Source organism: Falco naumanni, chromosome 4 (assembly GCF_017639655.2).
Source record: "Falco naumanni isolate bFalNau1 chromosome 4, bFalNau1.pat, whole genome shotgun sequence".
NCBI classification, from domain to species: domain Eukaryota; kingdom Metazoa; phylum Chordata; class Aves; order Falconiformes; family Falconidae; genus Falco; species Falco naumanni.
Window position 1 is genome coordinate 70,296,812 of NC_054057.1, and position 20,221 is coordinate 70,317,032.

The window sequence follows — 20,221 nt, forward strand, 5'->3', positions numbered from 1 at the left end:
AATGTGGCAGGCTAATCGTCACCTGTCCCACAGAAGCAAGCACTGTTTTATCTGATAAGGAATATAGTACACTGTTATTTTCTGGTTCCTTAGAACAAAAAATCCAACAGTTCAGACAATACAGCAACATAACAGAATAACTATATTCTAACCATCAGACTTGCTGGCAGCACTGTGCTGAGAGGTGAAAGAAGAACAGATATAGTAGCTGGATGAATCTGGCAGTCCAGAAAATGTGAGACCTCCCTCCACTGCTTAATGCTTATGTCAGTGCAGTTCCAGGAACTGCTTCTGATTCTGAAGCTGGTTCCGATGTATCATTAATATATTGCTCGTAAGTAGAAGTGCATATTGATACAGTAAATGAAGTCCAGGTCAGCTTCAGGTATGACAAATATTTAATCGTTGTATCTCATGATAGCTCTCAGAGTTTATATCTTCTTTGGGAGTGAAAGCCTACTTAAATATTTTAATATTGTAGGCTATCATGAGACATCCCACCAAATTACAGACTGCCTATCCAGTTTTTTAGTGCAACTCTATTGTACTTACTGACACTACAAAATTGTTTCAACGCTACCAAGGCCAAAATCTGACTACCACAATATTAACATTATTAGTCATAAAATACACCTTTCCTCCCCTACAATTACAAATCCTACTAAGAACAGCTCTTCCAGTTGTCCTGATGCATTAGGCATTGTCTTGCTCTAATAACAGGTCTTGCACAAAGCTACTTTTGGTTTTGGTTTTGAAATGCTCACCTCAGTAACTTTTGTACTTACTCAACAGGTATCTTCTGGTTTAGTTACACGTTTTAGAAGAGACTAGGAAGTTATTATTCTTGCAGGCTTATTTAATGCTAGTGGCTAGTCAGATCTATGAATGTCATTTACAGATCTTCCTTGAGCCTCTGCTTCAAATGCCACCGACTGGACTATCCTTACCCATATCCTGAAGATCGGTCGCCTGGTTTCAGTTTCCTACAGCTTTAACTCTGCTGCGTAATCCACCTGCAATTTCAATGAAAGCAGGAAAAATCTTTAACTAAAGGGCTGAGCTACCTACGCTACACTAGTAGTACACAGTACTCCAGTCACAATGGACTGTCCCTCAAAAGCTGTATCGTGACAGGAGGAACAAACTGCCAAGCTGGGGAGAGCCGGACTCGGCCCTGACAAAAGCTGTATCGTGACAGGGGAACAAGGCCCACCACTGCCAGGCCGGGGGGAGCCGGGCTCGGCCCTGACAAAAGCTGTATCGCGACAGGGGGCCGAGGCCCACCGCTGCCAGGCCGGGGGGAGCCGGGCTCGGCCCAGCAGCGGCAGGCAGGCGGCTGCGCCCATCGGCTGGGCCTCGAGGCGGGCGCGCAGGTGCCCATCGTATCTGCACGGGTACATTCACCTTCGCCGTTACTTTTCCCTGCGGGGTCCCCGTTCAGCACAAGGCCCCCGCAGCCCGGCCCCGGCCCGGGGAGCGGGCAGCGGCCCCGGCAGCACCGACCCCTCAGCCGGCTGAGGGCGGCCCCGGCCGGAGCCCGCGGCAGCGCACAGCCCGGCCAGGGGGGCAGGGGCGCCGACAGCTGCGCTGCGACTGGGCTCGCCAGCCCCGGCGAGGGGAGCCCCGCGCCCCGGCCGGGCCGGGCAGGGCAGCGCCGGCGGCAGCCCGGACCCTTTTCCCTGAAACACCTCCCGGGCCCTGGCAGCGGCCGCGCCTGGCAACCGCGCTCGGGACCGGAGGATGAAGCAGGTACCGGCAGCGGGCGGGGTGCGGGGCGGCTGGGCTCCGCGGTCCCTCCCCGCTGACAGGCTCCCCGCCGCAGGCGCTGGTGGACGACACCGAGGATGTGTCCCTCGACTTCGGGAGCGAGGAGGAGCTGGCGCTGCGGAAAGCCAGGATCAGGTAAGGGCGCGGGGAGCGGGGCGGCCTCAGCCTGAGGTAACCGGGCCTCGGCAGCCCCTGCTGCACCGACGCGCTGAATACAAGGAACCCCATTTAGATACTGAATTACCGTTGTTTACAGGGAGGGTGGTCAAGCGCTGGGGCAGGCGGCCCGGGAAGGCCAGGGACCCTCCTCCCGCTCGAGCTGGAGCAGGTGAGGCCGTGGCCTGGCCGGCTGCACCGCTGCTGCGACCTGGCTGTGCGGGCTGGCAGCGGCCTGCTGATGGAAATGGGCATATCGCACACCCACAGCCACGGCTGCCGCTGGAGACTGGCATATCGCACACCCAGAGCCAATGTACCACACACACTCTCTCATCTTCAGCAAAAGCTGAGCAGCAGAGTGCTCCGGCACAGTGTTGCATATGTGGCTGGAGGGATACAGTAAGTTACTTGCAGCACAACTGTCATGCCTTCCTACCATGGGATGTGCTGTCATGCAGAATATAGTATTCCTTATCCTTTTACGTTCCCAGAGGTGTCGCTCTGCATCTCTGCCTGCACAGAGGGCCTAGGGGACAGGGTTGTCATTCCATCAATGCCTTCTGAAGGCAGTCAGAGGCTGTCAAAAGAAAAGTTTTATGTCAAAAGGAATTATACATAAGCATGCACTCATCAATAATATATATAATCAGCTTTGATTTATATTGCTTTCTGCCCTTCCACCTTGCCCTAGTTTACTCTGGTCCATTAGGATGTTATTTTTTCCTGTAGGTGTAAACAAAGAAAAATTACATGTTAAACCTAATACAAATGTTACCCGAGATGCACAAGCAAGAAATAGCGTAGCTTTACAATACAATTACTCTGTTTTACAAGCATCTGGTGAAGCATTTCTGCCCTTCTAGTGCGTCAGAATTTGCAACTGCATGATGAGTCAGCCTTGACACAAGATTAACATTCCTGGAGTTGCTGTGTTTCTGTGCTTTAGCAGCAGCACGCATTTTAAATGAAGGCTTATCTTTTGGTGCAGTCTTGGAGAATATAGCCTAAAGGATTAAACTAAACAGAGAAATACAGCTTAGGGGTGTGTCTTGAGCACATGAACCACAGATTCATCCTGTGGGACCAGACTGGAGTTAGCATGAAGTGAAACCACTCTGAAATGTTTGTAGGAGTCTCACACCACCAGTTACTTTACTCTGGAGATCTGTTCCTACTGGTTCACACTACCCAATAATATAGACAGGTAAATGATACTATTAATTAATCCACTGTAGATACTTACTTCGTTAGAGACTGCTCTTCTTTCTTGCCCTCATTGTGACAATACTAAAAGATAATTTCATACTGAAAAGTCTTCTGCTATAGAATACAGAAATGAAACTCCTTACATAGCTCACACAGAAGTTTGGTTTTGTATTTGTGAATAATCTTGTACAAACACGCCTGGAACACACCCACATGCTGCAAATTTTTGTCGTCTTATTAGAGGCTATGACAACACCTTTCAATCATCCTTAATTTTTATCTCAATTTCACCTATCTTGAACTTGGTTAGAATTTGCATAAGCTATGATAAGTTGTGCATTTGCAATTCTCCAAGATATATGCAAGTGCTCCTTAAGAACAAAAGGTATGTGGATAGTGATATAGTTAGTGGCTATTTTCATAAGATTAGGAAAAAGATAACTTGCACCATCTTTATAGTTCATTGTGGTACCAGAACATTTGATCTGGAACAGTTAGGAGCACACAATCATTTCTTTTTCAAATCAGCAAGTAACACAAAATGATTAAGCCAGAGAGCCTGTTTGTTTGAAGTACCAGACAGAGGTATAAAAAGCAGCATGTAGAGTGCCGCCATGGTGCTTCTGAGCAGGTACTGTGAATGATTCTCCTGTGGTTCAGTGGAATACCTTAGGGTTGACCCAATTTGATTCCTTAACACGGGTAACAGCTTATTCCTATCCTAGCAGGCATCATGCTTGCAAAATGAATGGAGGTTATTGTAACAACACAAACAGTAATCATTTAGCCCCACAGCTCCAGTGCTACACTGTATAGCTGTTTAGATGCAACAGAAAAACTAAAAGTCCAAGTGAGTGGCTTGCTACACTTTCAGCAGCAAATGTATGCCAAGAAGAACCAGTGCAGAGTTTTAGTCACCCTTACCCTTTACAGGACTTGAATGCACGGAAAAAAGTTACCATGTTTTAAAGTCTATAGCAAGGGTCCTCAAACTTCTTAAACAGGGGGCTGGCGCACAGATGAAGTGGCAGGAGGTCATCTGCAGCTGCTCGGTTTCGCCCCCAACCCCTGGGGGGGGGGGGGGGGGGGGGGCGGGGCAGGGGGGTTCTGTAAATACCGGGGGCCGGATTGAGGACCCTGGGGGGCCGTATCTGGCCCGCAGGCCGTAGTTTGAGGACCCCTGGCCTATAGTCTTCCATTAGTACAAAAAATGTTAGTTTATATACAGATTTCTTAATGCCATCATATTTCTGGAAATTGGCTTTTAAAAAAATTTATAAGCTACAATGGAATTAAATATAAATGCATTCACTTAAAAAAAAAAGATATAAAGTGTTTTGTTTCAAGGTGGATGCAGACTGTTAAGCTTCAGGTTGCAGAAGACAATTTTATCTATCTGGGATTATGTCCTTATTTAAAATTCTGTTTGTATATGATAGGAACTTTAAGTTTCATCTGATGACAGAACAAAAGTGTTTTCTTAATTCACAGCCAAGTGAGGATTTGAACAATTTATTTACTGGATTCTGTTTTGGCTTTTGTTTTTAAAGCATAAATAGGTGGACATTTTCTGAGATGCAGAGAGTTGTCCAAAGAAATAGGTGCAGATTTTGATATATCTCCATATGCTTCCCCTAGGACAAGAACCTGCAAGCCTGTGGTTTTGGCCTGGCTAGCCTCCTTGTGAGAGGGCTGATATTCTGTAGCATCAATAAAGTCTTTAGCACTGTAATAAATGTGAGCCTTTTGCTAATGTATTGTTTTTTAGCAAACACCCTTCAAAACTGAATGTTGAAACAGATTCAGCATCTAAACAGTAATTCATCATCTGACTTCCAAAATGAAACACTGCTTCTCCAAAGTTACTTTCACATTTGAAGCACCGATACAATTATAAAAGCTCAGTCCACCGTGATATGCTTTAGGGCTGTGATCTATGAATAGCTTGTATTGACACAAGATACCACTTATGCAATGAACTCTGACATCTTCTTGAACAAGATGAGACTTGAAGTAGCAAGACACTCTGCTCCACCTGCCCACCCACCCATCTGCTTATGGCAGAAAAAGCTCCTTCTGCTTAAAATGTCACATGTTTAGTTTTAAGTCAGAAGAAGTTTTTGGAAAGTTTGAGGTTAGCATGGGCATGATCAGGAGTAAATATAAACTGCAGCTGTGCATCATTCTTGCTTCTGCAGTTACATGTGTGTAGTACTACAAGCACAACATCACCATTATAGAATAGATAATTACTAGAACAGTTACACAGCTGTAGAATACAATTAAAAAAATGAACATTATTGTGTTTTAAATCTAACAATAATTTAAGTTTATAATAAGCAATTATACTTGTGTATATGTTATCAGTATCATTTTATTATACACAATAGTAGAATAACAAATTTAATAGTTGAATAGTTAATTATGACCTAGGCCATACTACTGCTAATTGTTGGCAGAGGTAGAAAAGCTTAATGAGACAATCACCAACTTAAAATAAAAATCCTATTCAGAAAACAAGGTATATTCAGCCAGTCTCAAGGGAAGAAGTTACTTAAAAGCAATAGCCTCTAGTTAATTGTCACTTTAAACCAGGGGTCCTCAAACTTTTTAACCAGGGGGCCGGCGCGCGGATGAAGTGGCAGGAGGCCATCTGCGGCTGCTCGGTTTCCACCCCCAACCCCCGGCGGGGCAGGGGGTTCTGTAAATACTGGGGGCCAGATTGAGGACCCTGGGGGTCCCTATCCGGCCCACGGGCCATAGTTTGAGGACCCCTGCTTTAAACTAATTAACACAAACACAACTGTACAGAATAAGTTTTTGTACTTGGCATATTACCCTGAAAATTGTACTGTGCTCATTCCAGCATTCTCCAAACCGCCTGTCTTACTGTACTGGCTAATATTCTGCGCCATATAGTTATTGCTTCCACTGAAATTCCCCTTTCTTTTGTTACAAACAAAATTTTGTTTGGTGAGCATAGCAGAAATATCTAGTGAAAGAAATGTTCAGTCCCCAAGTTGTAGTCCCTCTGTTTCACACATTACATATGAAAGTTAATTTTGTCTTGTACCAAATTATTATATTTCTATTTTTTTTTAGTTTCAGAATTCCTGTTCTTGTTTTCAAAACAGGTCTGAAAGGCATAAGATCTGTCTCTATTCTTTTGTACTTTGCAGTGCTGATTTATTTCATGAAATGAGGATTTCAGGGTAGTGTTGAACACAACCACTAAATTATTTCACGCAGTACCAAAGAAACTGGTGGAGGACTAGATTTTGTTCTGTTTTTGAGAAAGTTTTGCCATGAACAGAACATTCCATCTTTTAACTTTAGATCAAATCACAGAATGGTCTGGTTGGAAGGGATCTTAAAGATTATCTAGTTCCACCACCCCACCCCACCTCCCGTCATGAGCAGGGATGCCTGAAGGTTGGTTATTGGAAATACTGTTTTGATAAGGAAGATAATACATCAACATATGAAATAATAGCAACGACAAACCAAAATAATATTACAAACTAGAAAGAGTCGTGTTATACTACTTTGTTAACAAATACTGTAACATCTCTTCTTGTCCCACAACTTTCTAAGTGCTCTGTGTTTTTCTTTCTAGGCACCCACTGGCCACCTTTTTCCACTTGTTTTTCCGAGTGAGTGCTATTATTACCTACTTGTTCTGTGACTGGTTCAGCAACAGCTTTGTTGCCTGTTTTGTCACTATTCTCCTCCTTCTATCCTTTGACTTTTGGTCAGTTAAGGTAAGATGACCCTGAATAGTAATTACCTTTGAAAGTATTTTGTGTGCCATTAAATAAAAAAAGCGAATACATATACTGACAAAAGTGACAAAGACATTGTGATCTGTTGATTTATTAAATGTCTAGCCCATTTTAACTAAGGTATGTAAATACCTTAGTTACTGCTTATTTCCATGTTCTCTATGGCTGATGTGAGCTACTAATACAGTGAGAAAATTGCCTTGCCATAGGTAGGACTGATTTGTATGCCTCCCCTCTTATAAAAAAAAAAATTAATACCAGCTTTCAGCAATGGACGCCAAAGGATGTCCAAGCTGCAGCACTGTGCCCAGACCCAGCAGGCAGGAGCTGCAGAAGGGAGCCCAACTATGGCACTGGTACCCTAATCACACACTGGCAGGTGGGTCAGGCCAGCCCAGAATCCCAGGGGCTTCACATGTGGAACAAGGCTTTTGATTTGTAGAAGTGAAGCACTGATGCATCTCCAATATACTGAAAGCTTCTAGTATTCATCCAGGTGCATAGATATTTTCTTAATTTGTTTGATTCCACACAGCCTGCTTGCTTACAATTAATCCTCCATTTTGTCAGTGTGCTTTTGTTCACAGTTCTCCTCTGTTACTGAGGAAATTTGTTTATTGGGGGCTTCTTCAACCAACTGCCTTAGAAGAGATACATCCTATAATTTCTTACCTAAATCAATGTTATTGTGTTAATTATAATCTTAGAAGAGAATAGGCCTCTCAATTTGTGGTAACTTATTCATCCTTAATGACTATTGTGTTCAAGCTGGCACAGATTTCAGAACTAATTTTAGTATTTGATACAAAATATGATTTTCAGACATGCTTGTCTTTTTTAAAAAAAGTTAATCTGACAAGTGAATTATGCTGCTGATTACTGCAAATTGTTTTTGTCACTAGAATGTGACAGGAAGGCTCTTGGTTGGTTTGCGTTGGTGGAACCAGATAGATGAAGATGGGAAAAGCCACTGGGTGTTTGAAGCAAAAAGGGTAAGTATGTTAAAAAGGCATGGAATCCAGAGGAAATCTTGTAAAGCTGATACTAAGTCAAGTAAAGTAACAAACAGAACACCTTTGTAACAGTTACTTTTTATCCAGCTTCTGTGGAAGATGAGGTATTATTCCTTTGCAAGTGCACTGGATTGTCACCTGCTGGAAGCATTCAGGACAAAAGTGGTCTTGCAACATTGTCATCATGTACATCAGCTGAATAAATATTCATAGCACTGTACTACCAGTATTAAACATTTCTGGTAGTTCTATCTTATTTTGTAGTGAGAACATCTTGTTGTAAACACACCTTCCCATAGTTAAGCCCAACACAGAACCCTCTTCAGGAAAGATCTATGTTGAAAGCAATGCTGAATAGTTAAAATTCAGTATTTTGAAAATAATGTTTTATTCACGCTCATGGAATCTGGTGGGGAATGGAACCCAGATCACAGAGTATTCTGACACTGCTAGTGCTCCACCAAACACCCTGAGCAACAAAGCTATAAACCAGCACTTGGCATCTCTACCAGGGTTAAGACCTCAGGTTTTTGCTTTCACATGCTGACATTCTCTGCACAGCCCCAATCAGGCAAGAGCCTGGCAGAAAAGCACTTCAAGGTCTACTGCTAGGACACTCCTTTCAAGCGCATCCAGGGTGCTGCGCCCAGTAAAATACTGCATGTGCAGGCCTGGAGTGCCTCTAGCAGCGCTGCAGCTGCTTGCCTGGGGGAAGCAGCCAAGCAGGAACGTGGCCAGCTGCATGGGGCTGCACACCATGGAGAGGGTGTCAGACATTAATGTTCTTCCTGTAATTTAAGTGAAACCTAAAAAGAGAATATATGCTATCCTGCATGAAAGTAAATAAACTAGACAACCTTCAGGGTTTCTTAGTTCGGTCAAGTCAAGACAGCAAGACCTTTCTTAGCACTTAAAAACAATGGCACTCAGAAAGCAACCTTCTGACCCCCAAATTATTCTGGGATAAGCAAGCCTAGGTCACCTATTACAGTTTGTTAATTCTAGCCTGGAAGTACAAAGTCAACTTATCTTTATGGGCTAAAACCTTCCAAAATATCTGGCAAACTATAGCTTGATTAATGTGACAATCATAATACCGCAGGAAGAAACATATAACTAGAGTAGATTTTATTTTTTGTCATGGCTTAGCCACAAGAACTGCTTTGTCATGACAAGGTCCTGGAACACATGCAATTCTCTTACTCTCCAGAGTCAGGCATTCCTTACCTCCTTTGCAAGTCCTCCGGCAACTTTTTAAGATTTCTTACTTTACAGGTAAATCTCTTAGAAATATTCCAAGTCATTCACCAAAAATAAGTAGCTGCTTCCTGGTGTGCTGCTGATGCAACAGAGGTTTACCCCTGAAACCCCCTCTTCATCTGTGGCTTGCTGGAAGAAAAGTAATTCTTACATTTACTTTCCAAACATCACAACCTCCTTCTACTCTCCTTGAGCCAACTGCAGCCTTTTGTAATCTTGCTTATCAAGTTAACTAGGCCTTTTAGGTGCAGAGCTCTCAGGTGCTCTCAGTTGTTGCTAATGCAATGTCACTGTTGGGTAATTTGCCAGTAATTCAGTATTCAGGTGATTAAACCCTTTTATTGACTCAGAACAGCTCTTATTCTGTAACTATGAAGGCACAAAACATTCTGTGGACCTCTGCAACATTACTGGTTTAGAGGGTACATAAAAAAATTGAAGACTTTTCATAATTATTGTATCTTTTGGGGTTTTCTTAGGCAAGATAGACTAACAACTGTATTTACAAGGTGGATGCCATTGTCTGCCTTATGATGGAGGGATGAATATTATCTTTATATTGGAGAATTCAAGATACTGAAGATAAACTAAAAGGCTTTTCAGTTTTCAGAGTGGAAGAGCCCACATGGTTTTCTTTCCTAGTTGTGAGGGTTGTATTTCAGAAGTTAGCACTAGTGGTATCTGAGTGGTCTGAAGTTTGGAGTGAGATTTGGAATTCTGATCTTTCCTGGGAGACCAGAACCTTCTGAATAATTATCTTCCTTTAGTTTCTTTTAAGTGTTAGGAGTTAACAATGACCCTTTCAGTGGAGATAAAGACACATGAGTTGTGCTGACCCGAAGAAATCTGCAACCAGGGCTGTTGCAGCCTGCTTCCAGGCTTGTTTCCCTTCTCTGAAGAACACGGAACACTGCGTGCCTCTACAGAGAGCTGCCAGCAGTCACTGCCGTGTCCAACACTAGCATTACAGAAGAGGCATTTTCAAAGCCACAGTTCTGAATTTGTGGAATATCAGTGGACTTTGTTGAAGTATTGTTTTACATAATAAAAACTAAGCTTTGCACAAGATTTAAGTTGAGCCAGGATACTGTGTGCTTTTAGGAAAATGTATGGAATTGGGCACTGTTACGAGAATTCCATTGTCTGAACTAACTAATAAATCCTATGGAGGACGTATAAAGTTTGCTTGTTAGCATTTGTAACAGCTCATTGCAATTTCCACATTAGATGCTGTAGCTTTTCTGATACTGGACTTACTTTATTCACCCATGCTTTTGATGTGTGAACGGGGCACATGTGACAAAGCTACACTACAGGCAGTGAAGTACTCACACTGTAGTTCTGCTTGTAACACTCTCTCTTGTTTCATGCTTCTCTAAAGCCTTGGTAAAGTTTGGATCTAATGTCAAAGTTAACTTGGTATTTCTGAAATTTTCAGTGTAATGGAACTTTGACTTTAAAATACTACTAATTTGTAGTGTTAGTGGGAGCTATTGTTGACAGAAGAAGTAATTATCTCATTTAAATGAGACCAGAGACCAGAACATTTTGAAAAGAAAGTGTTGTCATGTATGGTAGGGCAGCAGGCAGAAAACTTGGCATCAGCTACTTCTATTCTTATTCAATCTTCCTTCTATGCATGTAATAAGTGAAATTTAGGTAAAGAATTAACTTTATTCAGTCTTCCTCCTCTGCTGATTTGTTATATATTGTGGATTTTGTTGTTGTGACTAACAGTTTCAATAATTTCCCTTCTAGGCACCTACAACAGCTGCCTCAACTGAAGCTGAAGCTCGAATATTTTGGCTTGGTCTCATCATCTGTCCAGTTATCTGGACAGTGTTTTTCTTTAGCACTTTGTTCTCCTTGAAGCTGAAATGGCTGGTAAGTCAGGGGGTACTGAAAGACCTATGGCTGACAGACACTGCTGGTAGCGGGGAAACCCAGATATGTTAGTTTTGCAACAGTCTCTGAACCAAATCTTCCATCTACAAAAATTCCACTAACAGCTTCAAGAAATCACAAGGAGTTTTCTGCTCTGCATTCAGGAACAGATGAGTAATTTTTAGCCCCACTTCTACTAGATTATTGGATGTCAACTCCTGCATCTGACTTGAGAACCGTGTTTGGCAAAATTACAGGCTTCTTTTTAACTGTAGCAACTTACTTTTCCCCGACTTACTTCAATCAAAGGAAACCGATAGGAGAGGACAAAAAAACGAAGCAGTGGTGCTAGTTTTCAGGTTTTCACATCTCCTTAGAACTTGAATGTTACTTGCTCTTAAAAGTAAGGATTCTAGATCCCTTTTGAAAGAACCAGTATCATAAAGCTTAAAACCTTGATAAATTGAGCTCTAAGTATGTATAATTACTGTATTTATAAGCCATCTACTCTACCAAAAAAAAAAAAAAAACCCAGAAAAAATTACAAATTTTTCTAAATACAAGAGGAAACTTACCCTATATATTGCATTATGTTAAGATATTTTTGTCTATGAAATCTTCATGTTCTCCCCTGTAAACATCAAGTGCTTGGATAATCACCACAGAATTCATTTTGTCAAGTTCTTAGCCATGCTAAGTACAATGTCTTAATTCACTTTGAAAAGATAAGAAGTGTCTTGAACACGCGTAGCTACATAACCAGTAACAGTCAAGATTACATTTCACTATTAAATGAAACAGAAAATTAATTCATGGGTATGAATCAATTGGCCACTAGAAAGCAGTTCATGATTTGCAAAATAGTGTAGCTTAACAAGCAGTATTTAAATTTAAACCAGCTGTCTTTCTCCACAGCTCCACCTTTATTTTTGAAAACCAGAGATCATGTGCTAAGCTAAGAGCTGGTTAGAGAAGGACCCTAACTAGCACTGGAGGCAGGTTGCTCAGATGCTTGTAAAAGTCAATACAGTAGCTTCCAGGAAACTGTATCTGAGGCTCAGAGAAACATTTTTTATAAGTTATTTCATTAGTCAATCAGATGGGTTCTGCCTGCTGCTAAGCCTACAGTACCATGAAAGAAGCTAGTTGTTGTCACTGCCTGTTAACGCTAGATATGATTTATATCCATTGATGCGCTTTGTAAATCCCTAAGTTTCTCAAGGATCTTACGTGTATATAATAAGGCATCTGTCAGCTAAACAAGCCTGCAGGTTTGGTATTTATCTGGATGATGTGCAACTTTTAGATACAAATTTGGCTTAAAAAAAAAGTGAAAAGATTATAGAATCAGTTGAACGGGACCCTTTTTGGGTAAGTGCTTTTAGGAGAGCAATGAAGTTTTTCAAGATACACAATGACAAAAAAAGTTTGTACTGGTGTTTTGATAGGCAAAAAAAAGAGGCATTTTCTAGAAAGGAATGATTGTGTTTAAGTTTGACATGATTGGATCTCTGTGAAGGTTATTTATTAGTGGAAGGAACAGCCTCCTCTTAATAGCATGTATTTATATCTAAATAGTGTGTATACACATATACATGCATTTGCATATATATATATTCTACATGTACAGTCTTCATATAGCAGCACATTTGTCCCAGCTGAACGTTTGTTTGTTCATAGGCTCTGGTGATAGCTGGGATCTCCCTTCAGACTGCTAATTTATATGGCTACATCCACTGCAAATTAGGGGGACAGAAAAGCACGAGCAGAGGAACCTCAAGGCTTTTTGTCACAGCAGATGTTCCCAAGAGTAAGTACCGAGTTGGTCTGTCAGCTGTAGCCCATGATGCTACCATGTACTGACCTGCCTCACGCTGTTGGTGTCGGTGTGTTCCGGCTCGCAGGTCCCTAGGGGACTCCTGGCAGGGCCACCCTGACTTTCCAGCATGCCTCCTGCAGAACTCACTGGGGGCCGTGCCCAGTGTCACACTGCTCTGGGCTCAGACAACCGAGCTTTCCCGCCCCATGAAGGATGTCCCCCAGAGAGCTCCTCATCGGGGGCTGCCTGCCGAGGTACCGCAGCGCCTCTGTGCCGGCACAGCTGGGCAAGCCACCCCCACCCCCAGGTGCTGCTGGGCTCCCGCCAAGCTCTCCTCCACCTTTCATAACGGATTCCTGTGGACGAGGTTGTGCCAACACCCACACGTCCTGTATTTGTTCTACAGGACAGACGAGAATTTCAGAAGACCGCACTGAAGAATATGGGAAAACAGGCACTAGATAATCAAATCACGAAGAACTAAAAGGATGAGCAGTAAAAATACTCATTTGTGAAAGCTGAAGGTATTTAAGCTGTTCTAGAAACACACATGAAGTAATAAGCATTTTATGTCATTTGAGTCTTTAGATTCTGAAAGGTTTCGAGCCTTTGTTACCTAAAAGTTTAACCAACAAGCAGTTTGTGTAGGCACAAAACCAATGCTTACGGTTCATACAGAGCACACTTCTTTAAGAAAAAAAAAGTATCTGTCAGCTAACCTGAAACCGTTGCATTATCTTAACCAAGAATTAGAAAAGATGCTGTTCGTTTGACTAACTCTGGAACTACAATAAAAATCAAACTGCCTTTCCTTCTTGTACACAATACTGATTTCTCAAAGCTTTGATTCCTCAATAAAAAGAGGAATTACAGTTACAAAGGGCCTCTTAGTTATCAGAGACACTGAATATTTACTTTTTAGTGTTCAGGACTAGGGTCAAGTAGAAGAGCAGAAGTCATGTAGAAAGTTCACACAGTACCTGTGTGAAGCAGACAGTTATGTATAAACAGTTATAATATGTAAATCTTATTCCGATACTAGTAATAAATATTGTACTTGTACTACAATTAACTTGCCTAAAATCCTGTAGGTTTTTATTTTAAAACTGATGCCAATTTATAAAAATAGGAGACAGTACTACACTGAACTTCACTCTAAATATAATCTTTTCCACTGAAAGGAAAGATACTTAAATGATGTTATTCAGTGAGAGAGAGCGGGCATTACAATTCATCCTAGCGCAGAAGGCAGGGTAAAGCCCACTATGCGTGCATAGCAGAAACACCAGATAGCATGCCCTGATGTCAGCAAAATGTATTTTATATCCAACTTCCTAAATAAAACCTTGTATACGCATGTCTTCAAACACTAAGTTTGTATTCAGGTTACTGGTACCACCACAACACCAGATGCAGACTGCGCCTCTACTACAGCTGAAGACTCAGTTTTACAGCTTTCTAGCAAGCCTTGAGACTACCCGTGAACTACAAGAATCTTAAACTATGGAAAAAAAACTAAGGCGAGAACATTTATATTAAGGATTTATTTGCAATATACAAAAAAAATACATTCCTTCCATTAAATCAAGACATAAGTTACTTTTCTGTAATTAAACATGAACTACATTTTTATTCCGTTCATATATTATCTTCTCTTCTTGAAAATTGCGTTGATCACAGTATTCCTGAATTCCTACAAAAGACAGGGAAAAGTTAATGTCAGTATTTCAGGTGCATGCCAGGAGTTACTTGTTGCTGCACCACTCTGCTCCTTATTGGCACAAGTACCACAAGCTGGGCCTCTATCACAGCGAAACGGCTTTAGGAATTTCCCAGCTGCTGGTATTTTCAAACTGCACATCACCAGCTCCTTAGGTAGGTCTGTACGTTTTTTTGTGCAGTGACCAATAGAACTGGAGGAAATACCAGCCAAGTGCATGCACCACACTCCGCTATGGCGAGCCCCCTCAACAGGCTGACTTCTGAACCTCAGATCCTTCTGTGACAGCAAGTACAGACACACCTTTTCTGAGAAGGAATGACAGAAGCCAAACATTGAAGCTCGTTACTGAAGAGGTTCGTTACTGCTTTAAAGCCTGTCATAACTGATGCCCAGAAGCGAACATAGTATCTGCACCTGTTACTTTCATAATGGCTGTGCACATCTACTGTTTTTATTACTCATGACAGAATTATCCTGTTTAGCACTTTTATATGCTGCAGAGGAGCTCAGAACTGAGAGGATCCATTTGCACAGTGATTTTCAGACTTACTTTGAATGATATTCCTGTAAGAGGATGTAGCTGGAGAGTCAGGTGCTTCAGACAAGAAAGACTGGCCTTTGTCACAACTTTTCCCTTGAAAGACAGGGAAAAACAGGAAAGCAAAGCAATGGGAAAAGATGAACTATTCTTTGTTTTACCCTTTATCCTGCTACCAATTACACCCTTCCAAGGAGCCACTTGCACCTACTCCTTTTAAGAAGTCCCTATATCATTAATATAACTACAACCGCAGCTCACAAGGAATACTATTAACAGAAATCTTCAGTCATCATTTTGGAAATACTGACCTGTTCCCTGATGTCATTAAGTCAAGTGTTAATTGGTAATAGCTAATGGGCAAGGAACCAAGCCTTCTCACTAGCCGCAACAGGATTTGGGTAGTGCTAGTAACAGAGACATTAAAGCACTACTGTCATGCTGAGCCATCTACAAGATACTACTGTTCATTGTAGTTATGATTTTATTATTGTATATCATATATATTACGTGATTTTATTCACACCAAAGAGAAAGACATGTACTTAACTATGATTATACATCTGAAAAGATGCAGTCTAATCTTAATCAAGATTAAGTTTCAGGCTAAGGCAAATATCCTGGCACTTTCCTCTTTTCATACCATGCTATGTTGCCGTTCCAGTAACTTTTGATTCAAAAAAATGTTCTAAAAGTGGAGGTTTACCTAAGAGACAAAATGTTTAATATTCTAATTTATCCATGTCCAAGTCAGGGTTTCCCAGTAACAACATAAATATAGGAGGAAAAACTTGTTTTAAACATAGTGAAATATAGTTTAAGTACTTTACCTATTTGAGGATCTAGAGGCACTTTACCCAGGAGGGAAACATTTAAGTTCTGGCACATCTTCTCTGCACCTCCCGTAGTTGGGGGAAAGATCTGAGATTCATTCTGGGACAATGTCAAAATTAGAGTTAAAATACTGCAGTTCTGAGAGCAAGGCATTTTTGAAGCAGTATTTTATATACAGGCAGTTTCAAGACAAAACGTGCTGTAATGTACAGACAGCCTTACCTTACACTTTGGACATATAAAGCCACTCATATTTTCCACAACACCTATGATTGGCAGTTTCACTTTATGGCAGAAGTTGATCTCCTTCCGGACATCCTGAAGTGACACTTCCTTCAAATATTAGGAAACACTGCTGTTTTGACTGTAATGACTTGATGCTGAACACATCAAGTTACATCCTTAGAGCTCTTTTAAATAAAGTTCATAATAAATCATCACTGCTTTCTTCTTACTTTCAGGAACATAAACCTGTGTTATGTGTTCTAGCAACAATGCTATGAGTAACAACGGAACAGTACAACAGCACTAGCCTACTGAATGTGGTTCTGTTTTGAAATCTGACCTGACTAGTATAAAAATTCAGCCACATTTATGTTTTATCTCCTGTATCAATCTCATATCTTTAGTTCTTTAAATGTAACTTTTTCACATTTCAGTTTACAGAAGAGACCCTCGGTGTTCTTTGTAGAGCAGGCACGGACAAGAACCACCAGGATTACGCTTGTTACCTCTTCACAAATTACATTTGAGATAGTTTATCGTCCCCTCAGGCTTTTCACATCTGTGACTGTCCTCATTCAGTTCTCCTGTTCCCTTCTCCTTCCCTCACCACCTGTCTGGTATTGCCCTCACCGCTTCATGACCTTTACAATTTATTCTTGCACCTGTTTGGAACTACTACGTGTCTTTGGCTAGCTTGATCTCCTGTCCCTTTCCAAACCAGGCGTTAAGACCTATGTTTGAATTTAACATATTTTGAGTTTCAGCTTTCCAGGGGCTGATTTTTCTTCTAAAAATGCAGATAATAAAGTTGCCAATTAGAGGTAACAGGCTACTTCATGTGGTGTCAAATGGTGCATGTTTTCTCACTTAAAAAGCTAAACTTCTTACTGACTTCTGAACATTAAGCTGCTGGTGAGTAAATTACAGATTTGCAATGACACGAACTCTAACCTCAAAGGTAGAAGTGAAATCCTGCATTTCCCGTCACCACACAGATCATGTCAGCTTTTCATTGTGAACTGCTCAGAGGTTTAGTGACTCACTCGGATCCCCTACTCCACTGAGACACCGATCAAACTCAACAAGCAGCCAGCCGTACGCACAGAACAGAAAAGTCAACTCCCTTAGATTCTGTACCATCATTTCTCTGAAGTTAAATAGAGGCTAAACCTAAAGAGGATTGGCTTTAACTGCCATGATGCTACGAGCAAAGCAAATTAAGTTCCCATACCTGAGGGGTAGTGACTATAACAGCGCCGGCTACATGCGCTGCACCGAGATACTGCACAATAGACAAGTGTTCGTCCGACGTCCCTGGCGGCGTGTCTATAATCAGGTAGTCGACTTCACCCCAGTCCACATCACGAAGAAATTGTTTGATCAGTCCTACAAGAGAGGATAAGAATGTGGAAGAAAAAAAAATAATCTCACTATATTTCAAATTTTAGGGTCTACTTCAACTTTTATAGTCTATGTATGCAGATTCTTCTGACTTGTCAAGTAGAGAGAAGCTTATTTTGCCGAGACTTCAAAAAAACACCAAAACCAAACAGAACGTGATCTCCTGACTTCATCAAACGAGTATGTTCAACTAAAGAAAACAACTAATCACTCATTTTTTCCTGTATCTTATGAATTCATTAAACAAGCTCATGACACTAAGTCTTTCAAGTACATAAATTATGTTGAAAACACTTGATACATACCATTTTTTTTGGGTCCTCTCCAGATGACAGCATCATCAGGACTACTAAGCAAGAAGCCTACTGACATAACACCCAAGTTTTCTTCAACATACTGGAAGAGAAGTAGAGAAACTGAGCAGAGCATACAGAACAGTAAAGAAAAGAGCAAGAAACCAAATCTAAACCTAGATTTTATAGAAAAAGCAGTTGGGGGGCAGGGAAGACATTAAGAACATAAAGGCAAGAAACCTTATGCAGCTCTTTTATCAAAAGACATTAAAACCTATAATTTTTGTGCAACGCTCATCAACTACATTCACAGACTGAAAAAAAATCCAGTTGTACTAACATTTACAGTGGATTACGAAACCACTGGAGACCATGTAAGGATAAACGCAGCTTTCCCTCACAGCATCGAGCTGTCTTTTTAACAGCACACACGCTAGAGGTGACCTGTAGACCACCAACACTCCTACAAAACCTCCTCTGCATTTCCTAAAGGTCAGTGAGGTTTTTCTTGGGGTAAGATACTTTTTGTCTGTCATTGAAAAGGTGACATACTATACAGATGCACGATAAACGAAAAAGTAGTAACAGCATGTAACATCTATTTATTGCCCACAGTGGGGAAGTACAAGGAAAACAAGAGATACTTCAGATAATAATACTGTTTTAGAGATATAGTAGTATTATGTTTAACAAAAGAAATCTAACACTTTGATCTATATAGGCTATTTACATCGTTAGAAAAAGAATTAATAGAAGTACCGTCTGCTCCTTCCTCACCTGTTTTTCACTGCAGAAGACAGTGCCCAACCCAAACAAACCCCACAAACTTTCTGGAACAGTTGCACCAACTTACCACTGGAGACCAGCCAGATCCACTTTGATGAACCTAAAAATTGAAGTTACAGCAGAAATCAATATATGTTACGTAAAACATGACAATAAGTAAAAAATGGGTAAATAGATATCCTGCTCACAGGTACAGTACTCCTTTATTGGAGCAGCAGAGTTAAAAATGGCAGAAGGGCCAGATCTGCATTAATATGTGAATAATAACTGTTCAACTCTTTTGCAGGAACTTTACTGTGACTTTATATAAAACATTCCAGGGCTGATAAAAGGTGTCACGCTGATATTACTGAAGTGTTACACAGCCGTAAGTGGCCAATATGCAGCAAACGTTGGTCTGCAGCACTGGCCGGCCGGAAAGCAGCCAGCCCTTTTACGAATCAAATTATGCTGGACTCCCCCACCTCGCCGCCTTTATCTCCCTTCCCACTGCCACACACGCTTCCCAGTACGTAGTTGCTCCTTTTAGAAGCTTCATATCTACAACACTCTAAAATATTAACAAAAACTGAGTAGCAATCCTTCAGACGCCACGACGGAGCATCCGCTCACCTGCTCTCCGTCGAGGCCCATCATTCTGGGGATCGACGGCCCACAGATATCGATGTCCAGCAGCGCGACCTAGGAACGGACACACGATCACCCGCTGGGGCCGAGGCCGGGCAGCGCTGCCGCGGGCAGCCGGAGCACCCCGGGCACCCGAACCCCCCGGCACCGGCTCGGCGCGGCCCTGCCCCTCGGGGCTGGAGCCCGGCCCCCGGCAGCAGCTGCCCCCGCCGGGCGCACTCACCTGCTTGGCCTGGTCCGCCGCCAGCCCGAGCGCCAGCAGCGCGCTGAACGTGCTCTTCCCCACGCCGCCCTTGCCCGACAGCACCAGCACCGCGTGCCGCACCGCCCGCAGCCGCGCCCGCAGCGCCGCCGCCTCCGCTGCGGGAACCGGGAACGGCCGTCAGCCGCCGCCCGGCCGGGGCTCTCGCCCCGGGGTGCCGGCCCCTCCCGCCCCTCGCCCCGGGGTGCAGGTCCCTCCCGCCCCTCGCCCCGGGGTGCCGGCCCCTCCCGCCCCTCGCCCCGGGGTGCAGGTCCCTCCCGCCCCTCGCCCCGGGGTGCCGGCCCCTCCCGCCCCTCGCCCCGGGGTGCGCGTGTCCCTCCCTCACCCGGGTCCGGAGCGGCGGCGCCGGCCGCGCAGATCCCCTGGTTGGGGCATCCCTGGCAGGCGGCGGCCCTGCCCGCCTGCGCGCTGCTGCTCCCTGGGCACTCTGCAACAGACAGCGAGAGCTGGAGCACCGGCGGCGGCGGCGGCGGCGGCACCGGCACCACCCTGCCCACCCTGCCTGGCCGTGCTCCTCACCCTGCGGCCGCGGCCCGTCCGCCAACTCGGCCATGGCGCCCGCTGCGCGTCACTTCCGGCGGGCGGACAGAGGCGGGCCTCCGGGCGGGACTGCGTGTGTCTGCGCCGGCCACGCCCGCTGCC

General features: G+C 43.1%; 2 protein-coding genes across 7 annotated transcripts; one reads left to right on the forward strand and one right to left on the reverse strand.

Annotated features, from left to right (window-relative positions):
* The first annotated feature begins 1,520 nt into the window (after positions 1-1,520).
* Positions 1,521-17,434, forward strand: TVP23A (trans-golgi network vesicle protein 23 homolog A). Of its 5 annotated transcripts, none has more exons than XR_005827514.1 (8): positions 1,533-1,749; positions 1,823-1,902; positions 6,749-6,893; positions 7,817-7,906; positions 10,946-11,071; positions 12,752-12,881; positions 13,297-13,414; positions 16,645-17,434. XR_005827514.1 is itself a non-coding variant. In XM_040591711.1 (7 exons), exons 1-7 carry the CDS (start codon positions 1,741-1,743, stop codon positions 12,981-12,983), a joined length of 588 nt encoding a protein of 195 aa, XP_040447645.1. In that variant the 5' UTR covers positions 1,521-1,740; the 3' UTR covers positions 12,984-13,290. The 5 variants fall into 5 exon arrangements, 3 of the variants coding, with proteins under 3 accessions (XP_040447645.1, XP_040447644.1, XP_040447646.1); XR_005827513.1 differs by lacking the exon at positions 16,645-17,434 and adding an exon at positions 14,276-14,525; XM_040591711.1 differs by lacking the exons at positions 13,297-13,414; positions 16,645-17,434 and adding an exon at positions 12,976-13,290 and having other exon boundaries at positions 1,521-1,749.
* On the reverse strand, positions 14,420-20,184 carry NUBP1 (nucleotide binding protein 1). 2 transcript variants are annotated; one of them, XM_040591708.1, is made up of 11 exons: positions 20,099-20,184; positions 19,905-20,006; positions 19,541-19,677; positions 19,303-19,371; positions 18,758-18,790; positions 17,917-18,007; positions 17,442-17,596; positions 16,208-16,318; positions 15,982-16,084; positions 15,164-15,247; positions 14,420-14,583 (listed from the first exon to the last, which is right to left on the reverse strand). In XM_040591708.1, exons 1-11 carry the CDS (start codon positions 20,130-20,132, stop codon positions 14,501-14,503), a joined length of 1,002 nt encoding a protein of 333 aa, XP_040447642.1. In that variant the 5' UTR covers positions 20,133-20,184; the 3' UTR covers positions 14,420-14,500. The 2 variants fall into 2 exon arrangements, with proteins under 2 accessions (XP_040447642.1, XP_040447643.1); XM_040591709.1 differs by lacking the exon at positions 16,208-16,318.
* Between the last annotated feature and the right edge of the window lie 37 nt (positions 20,185-20,221).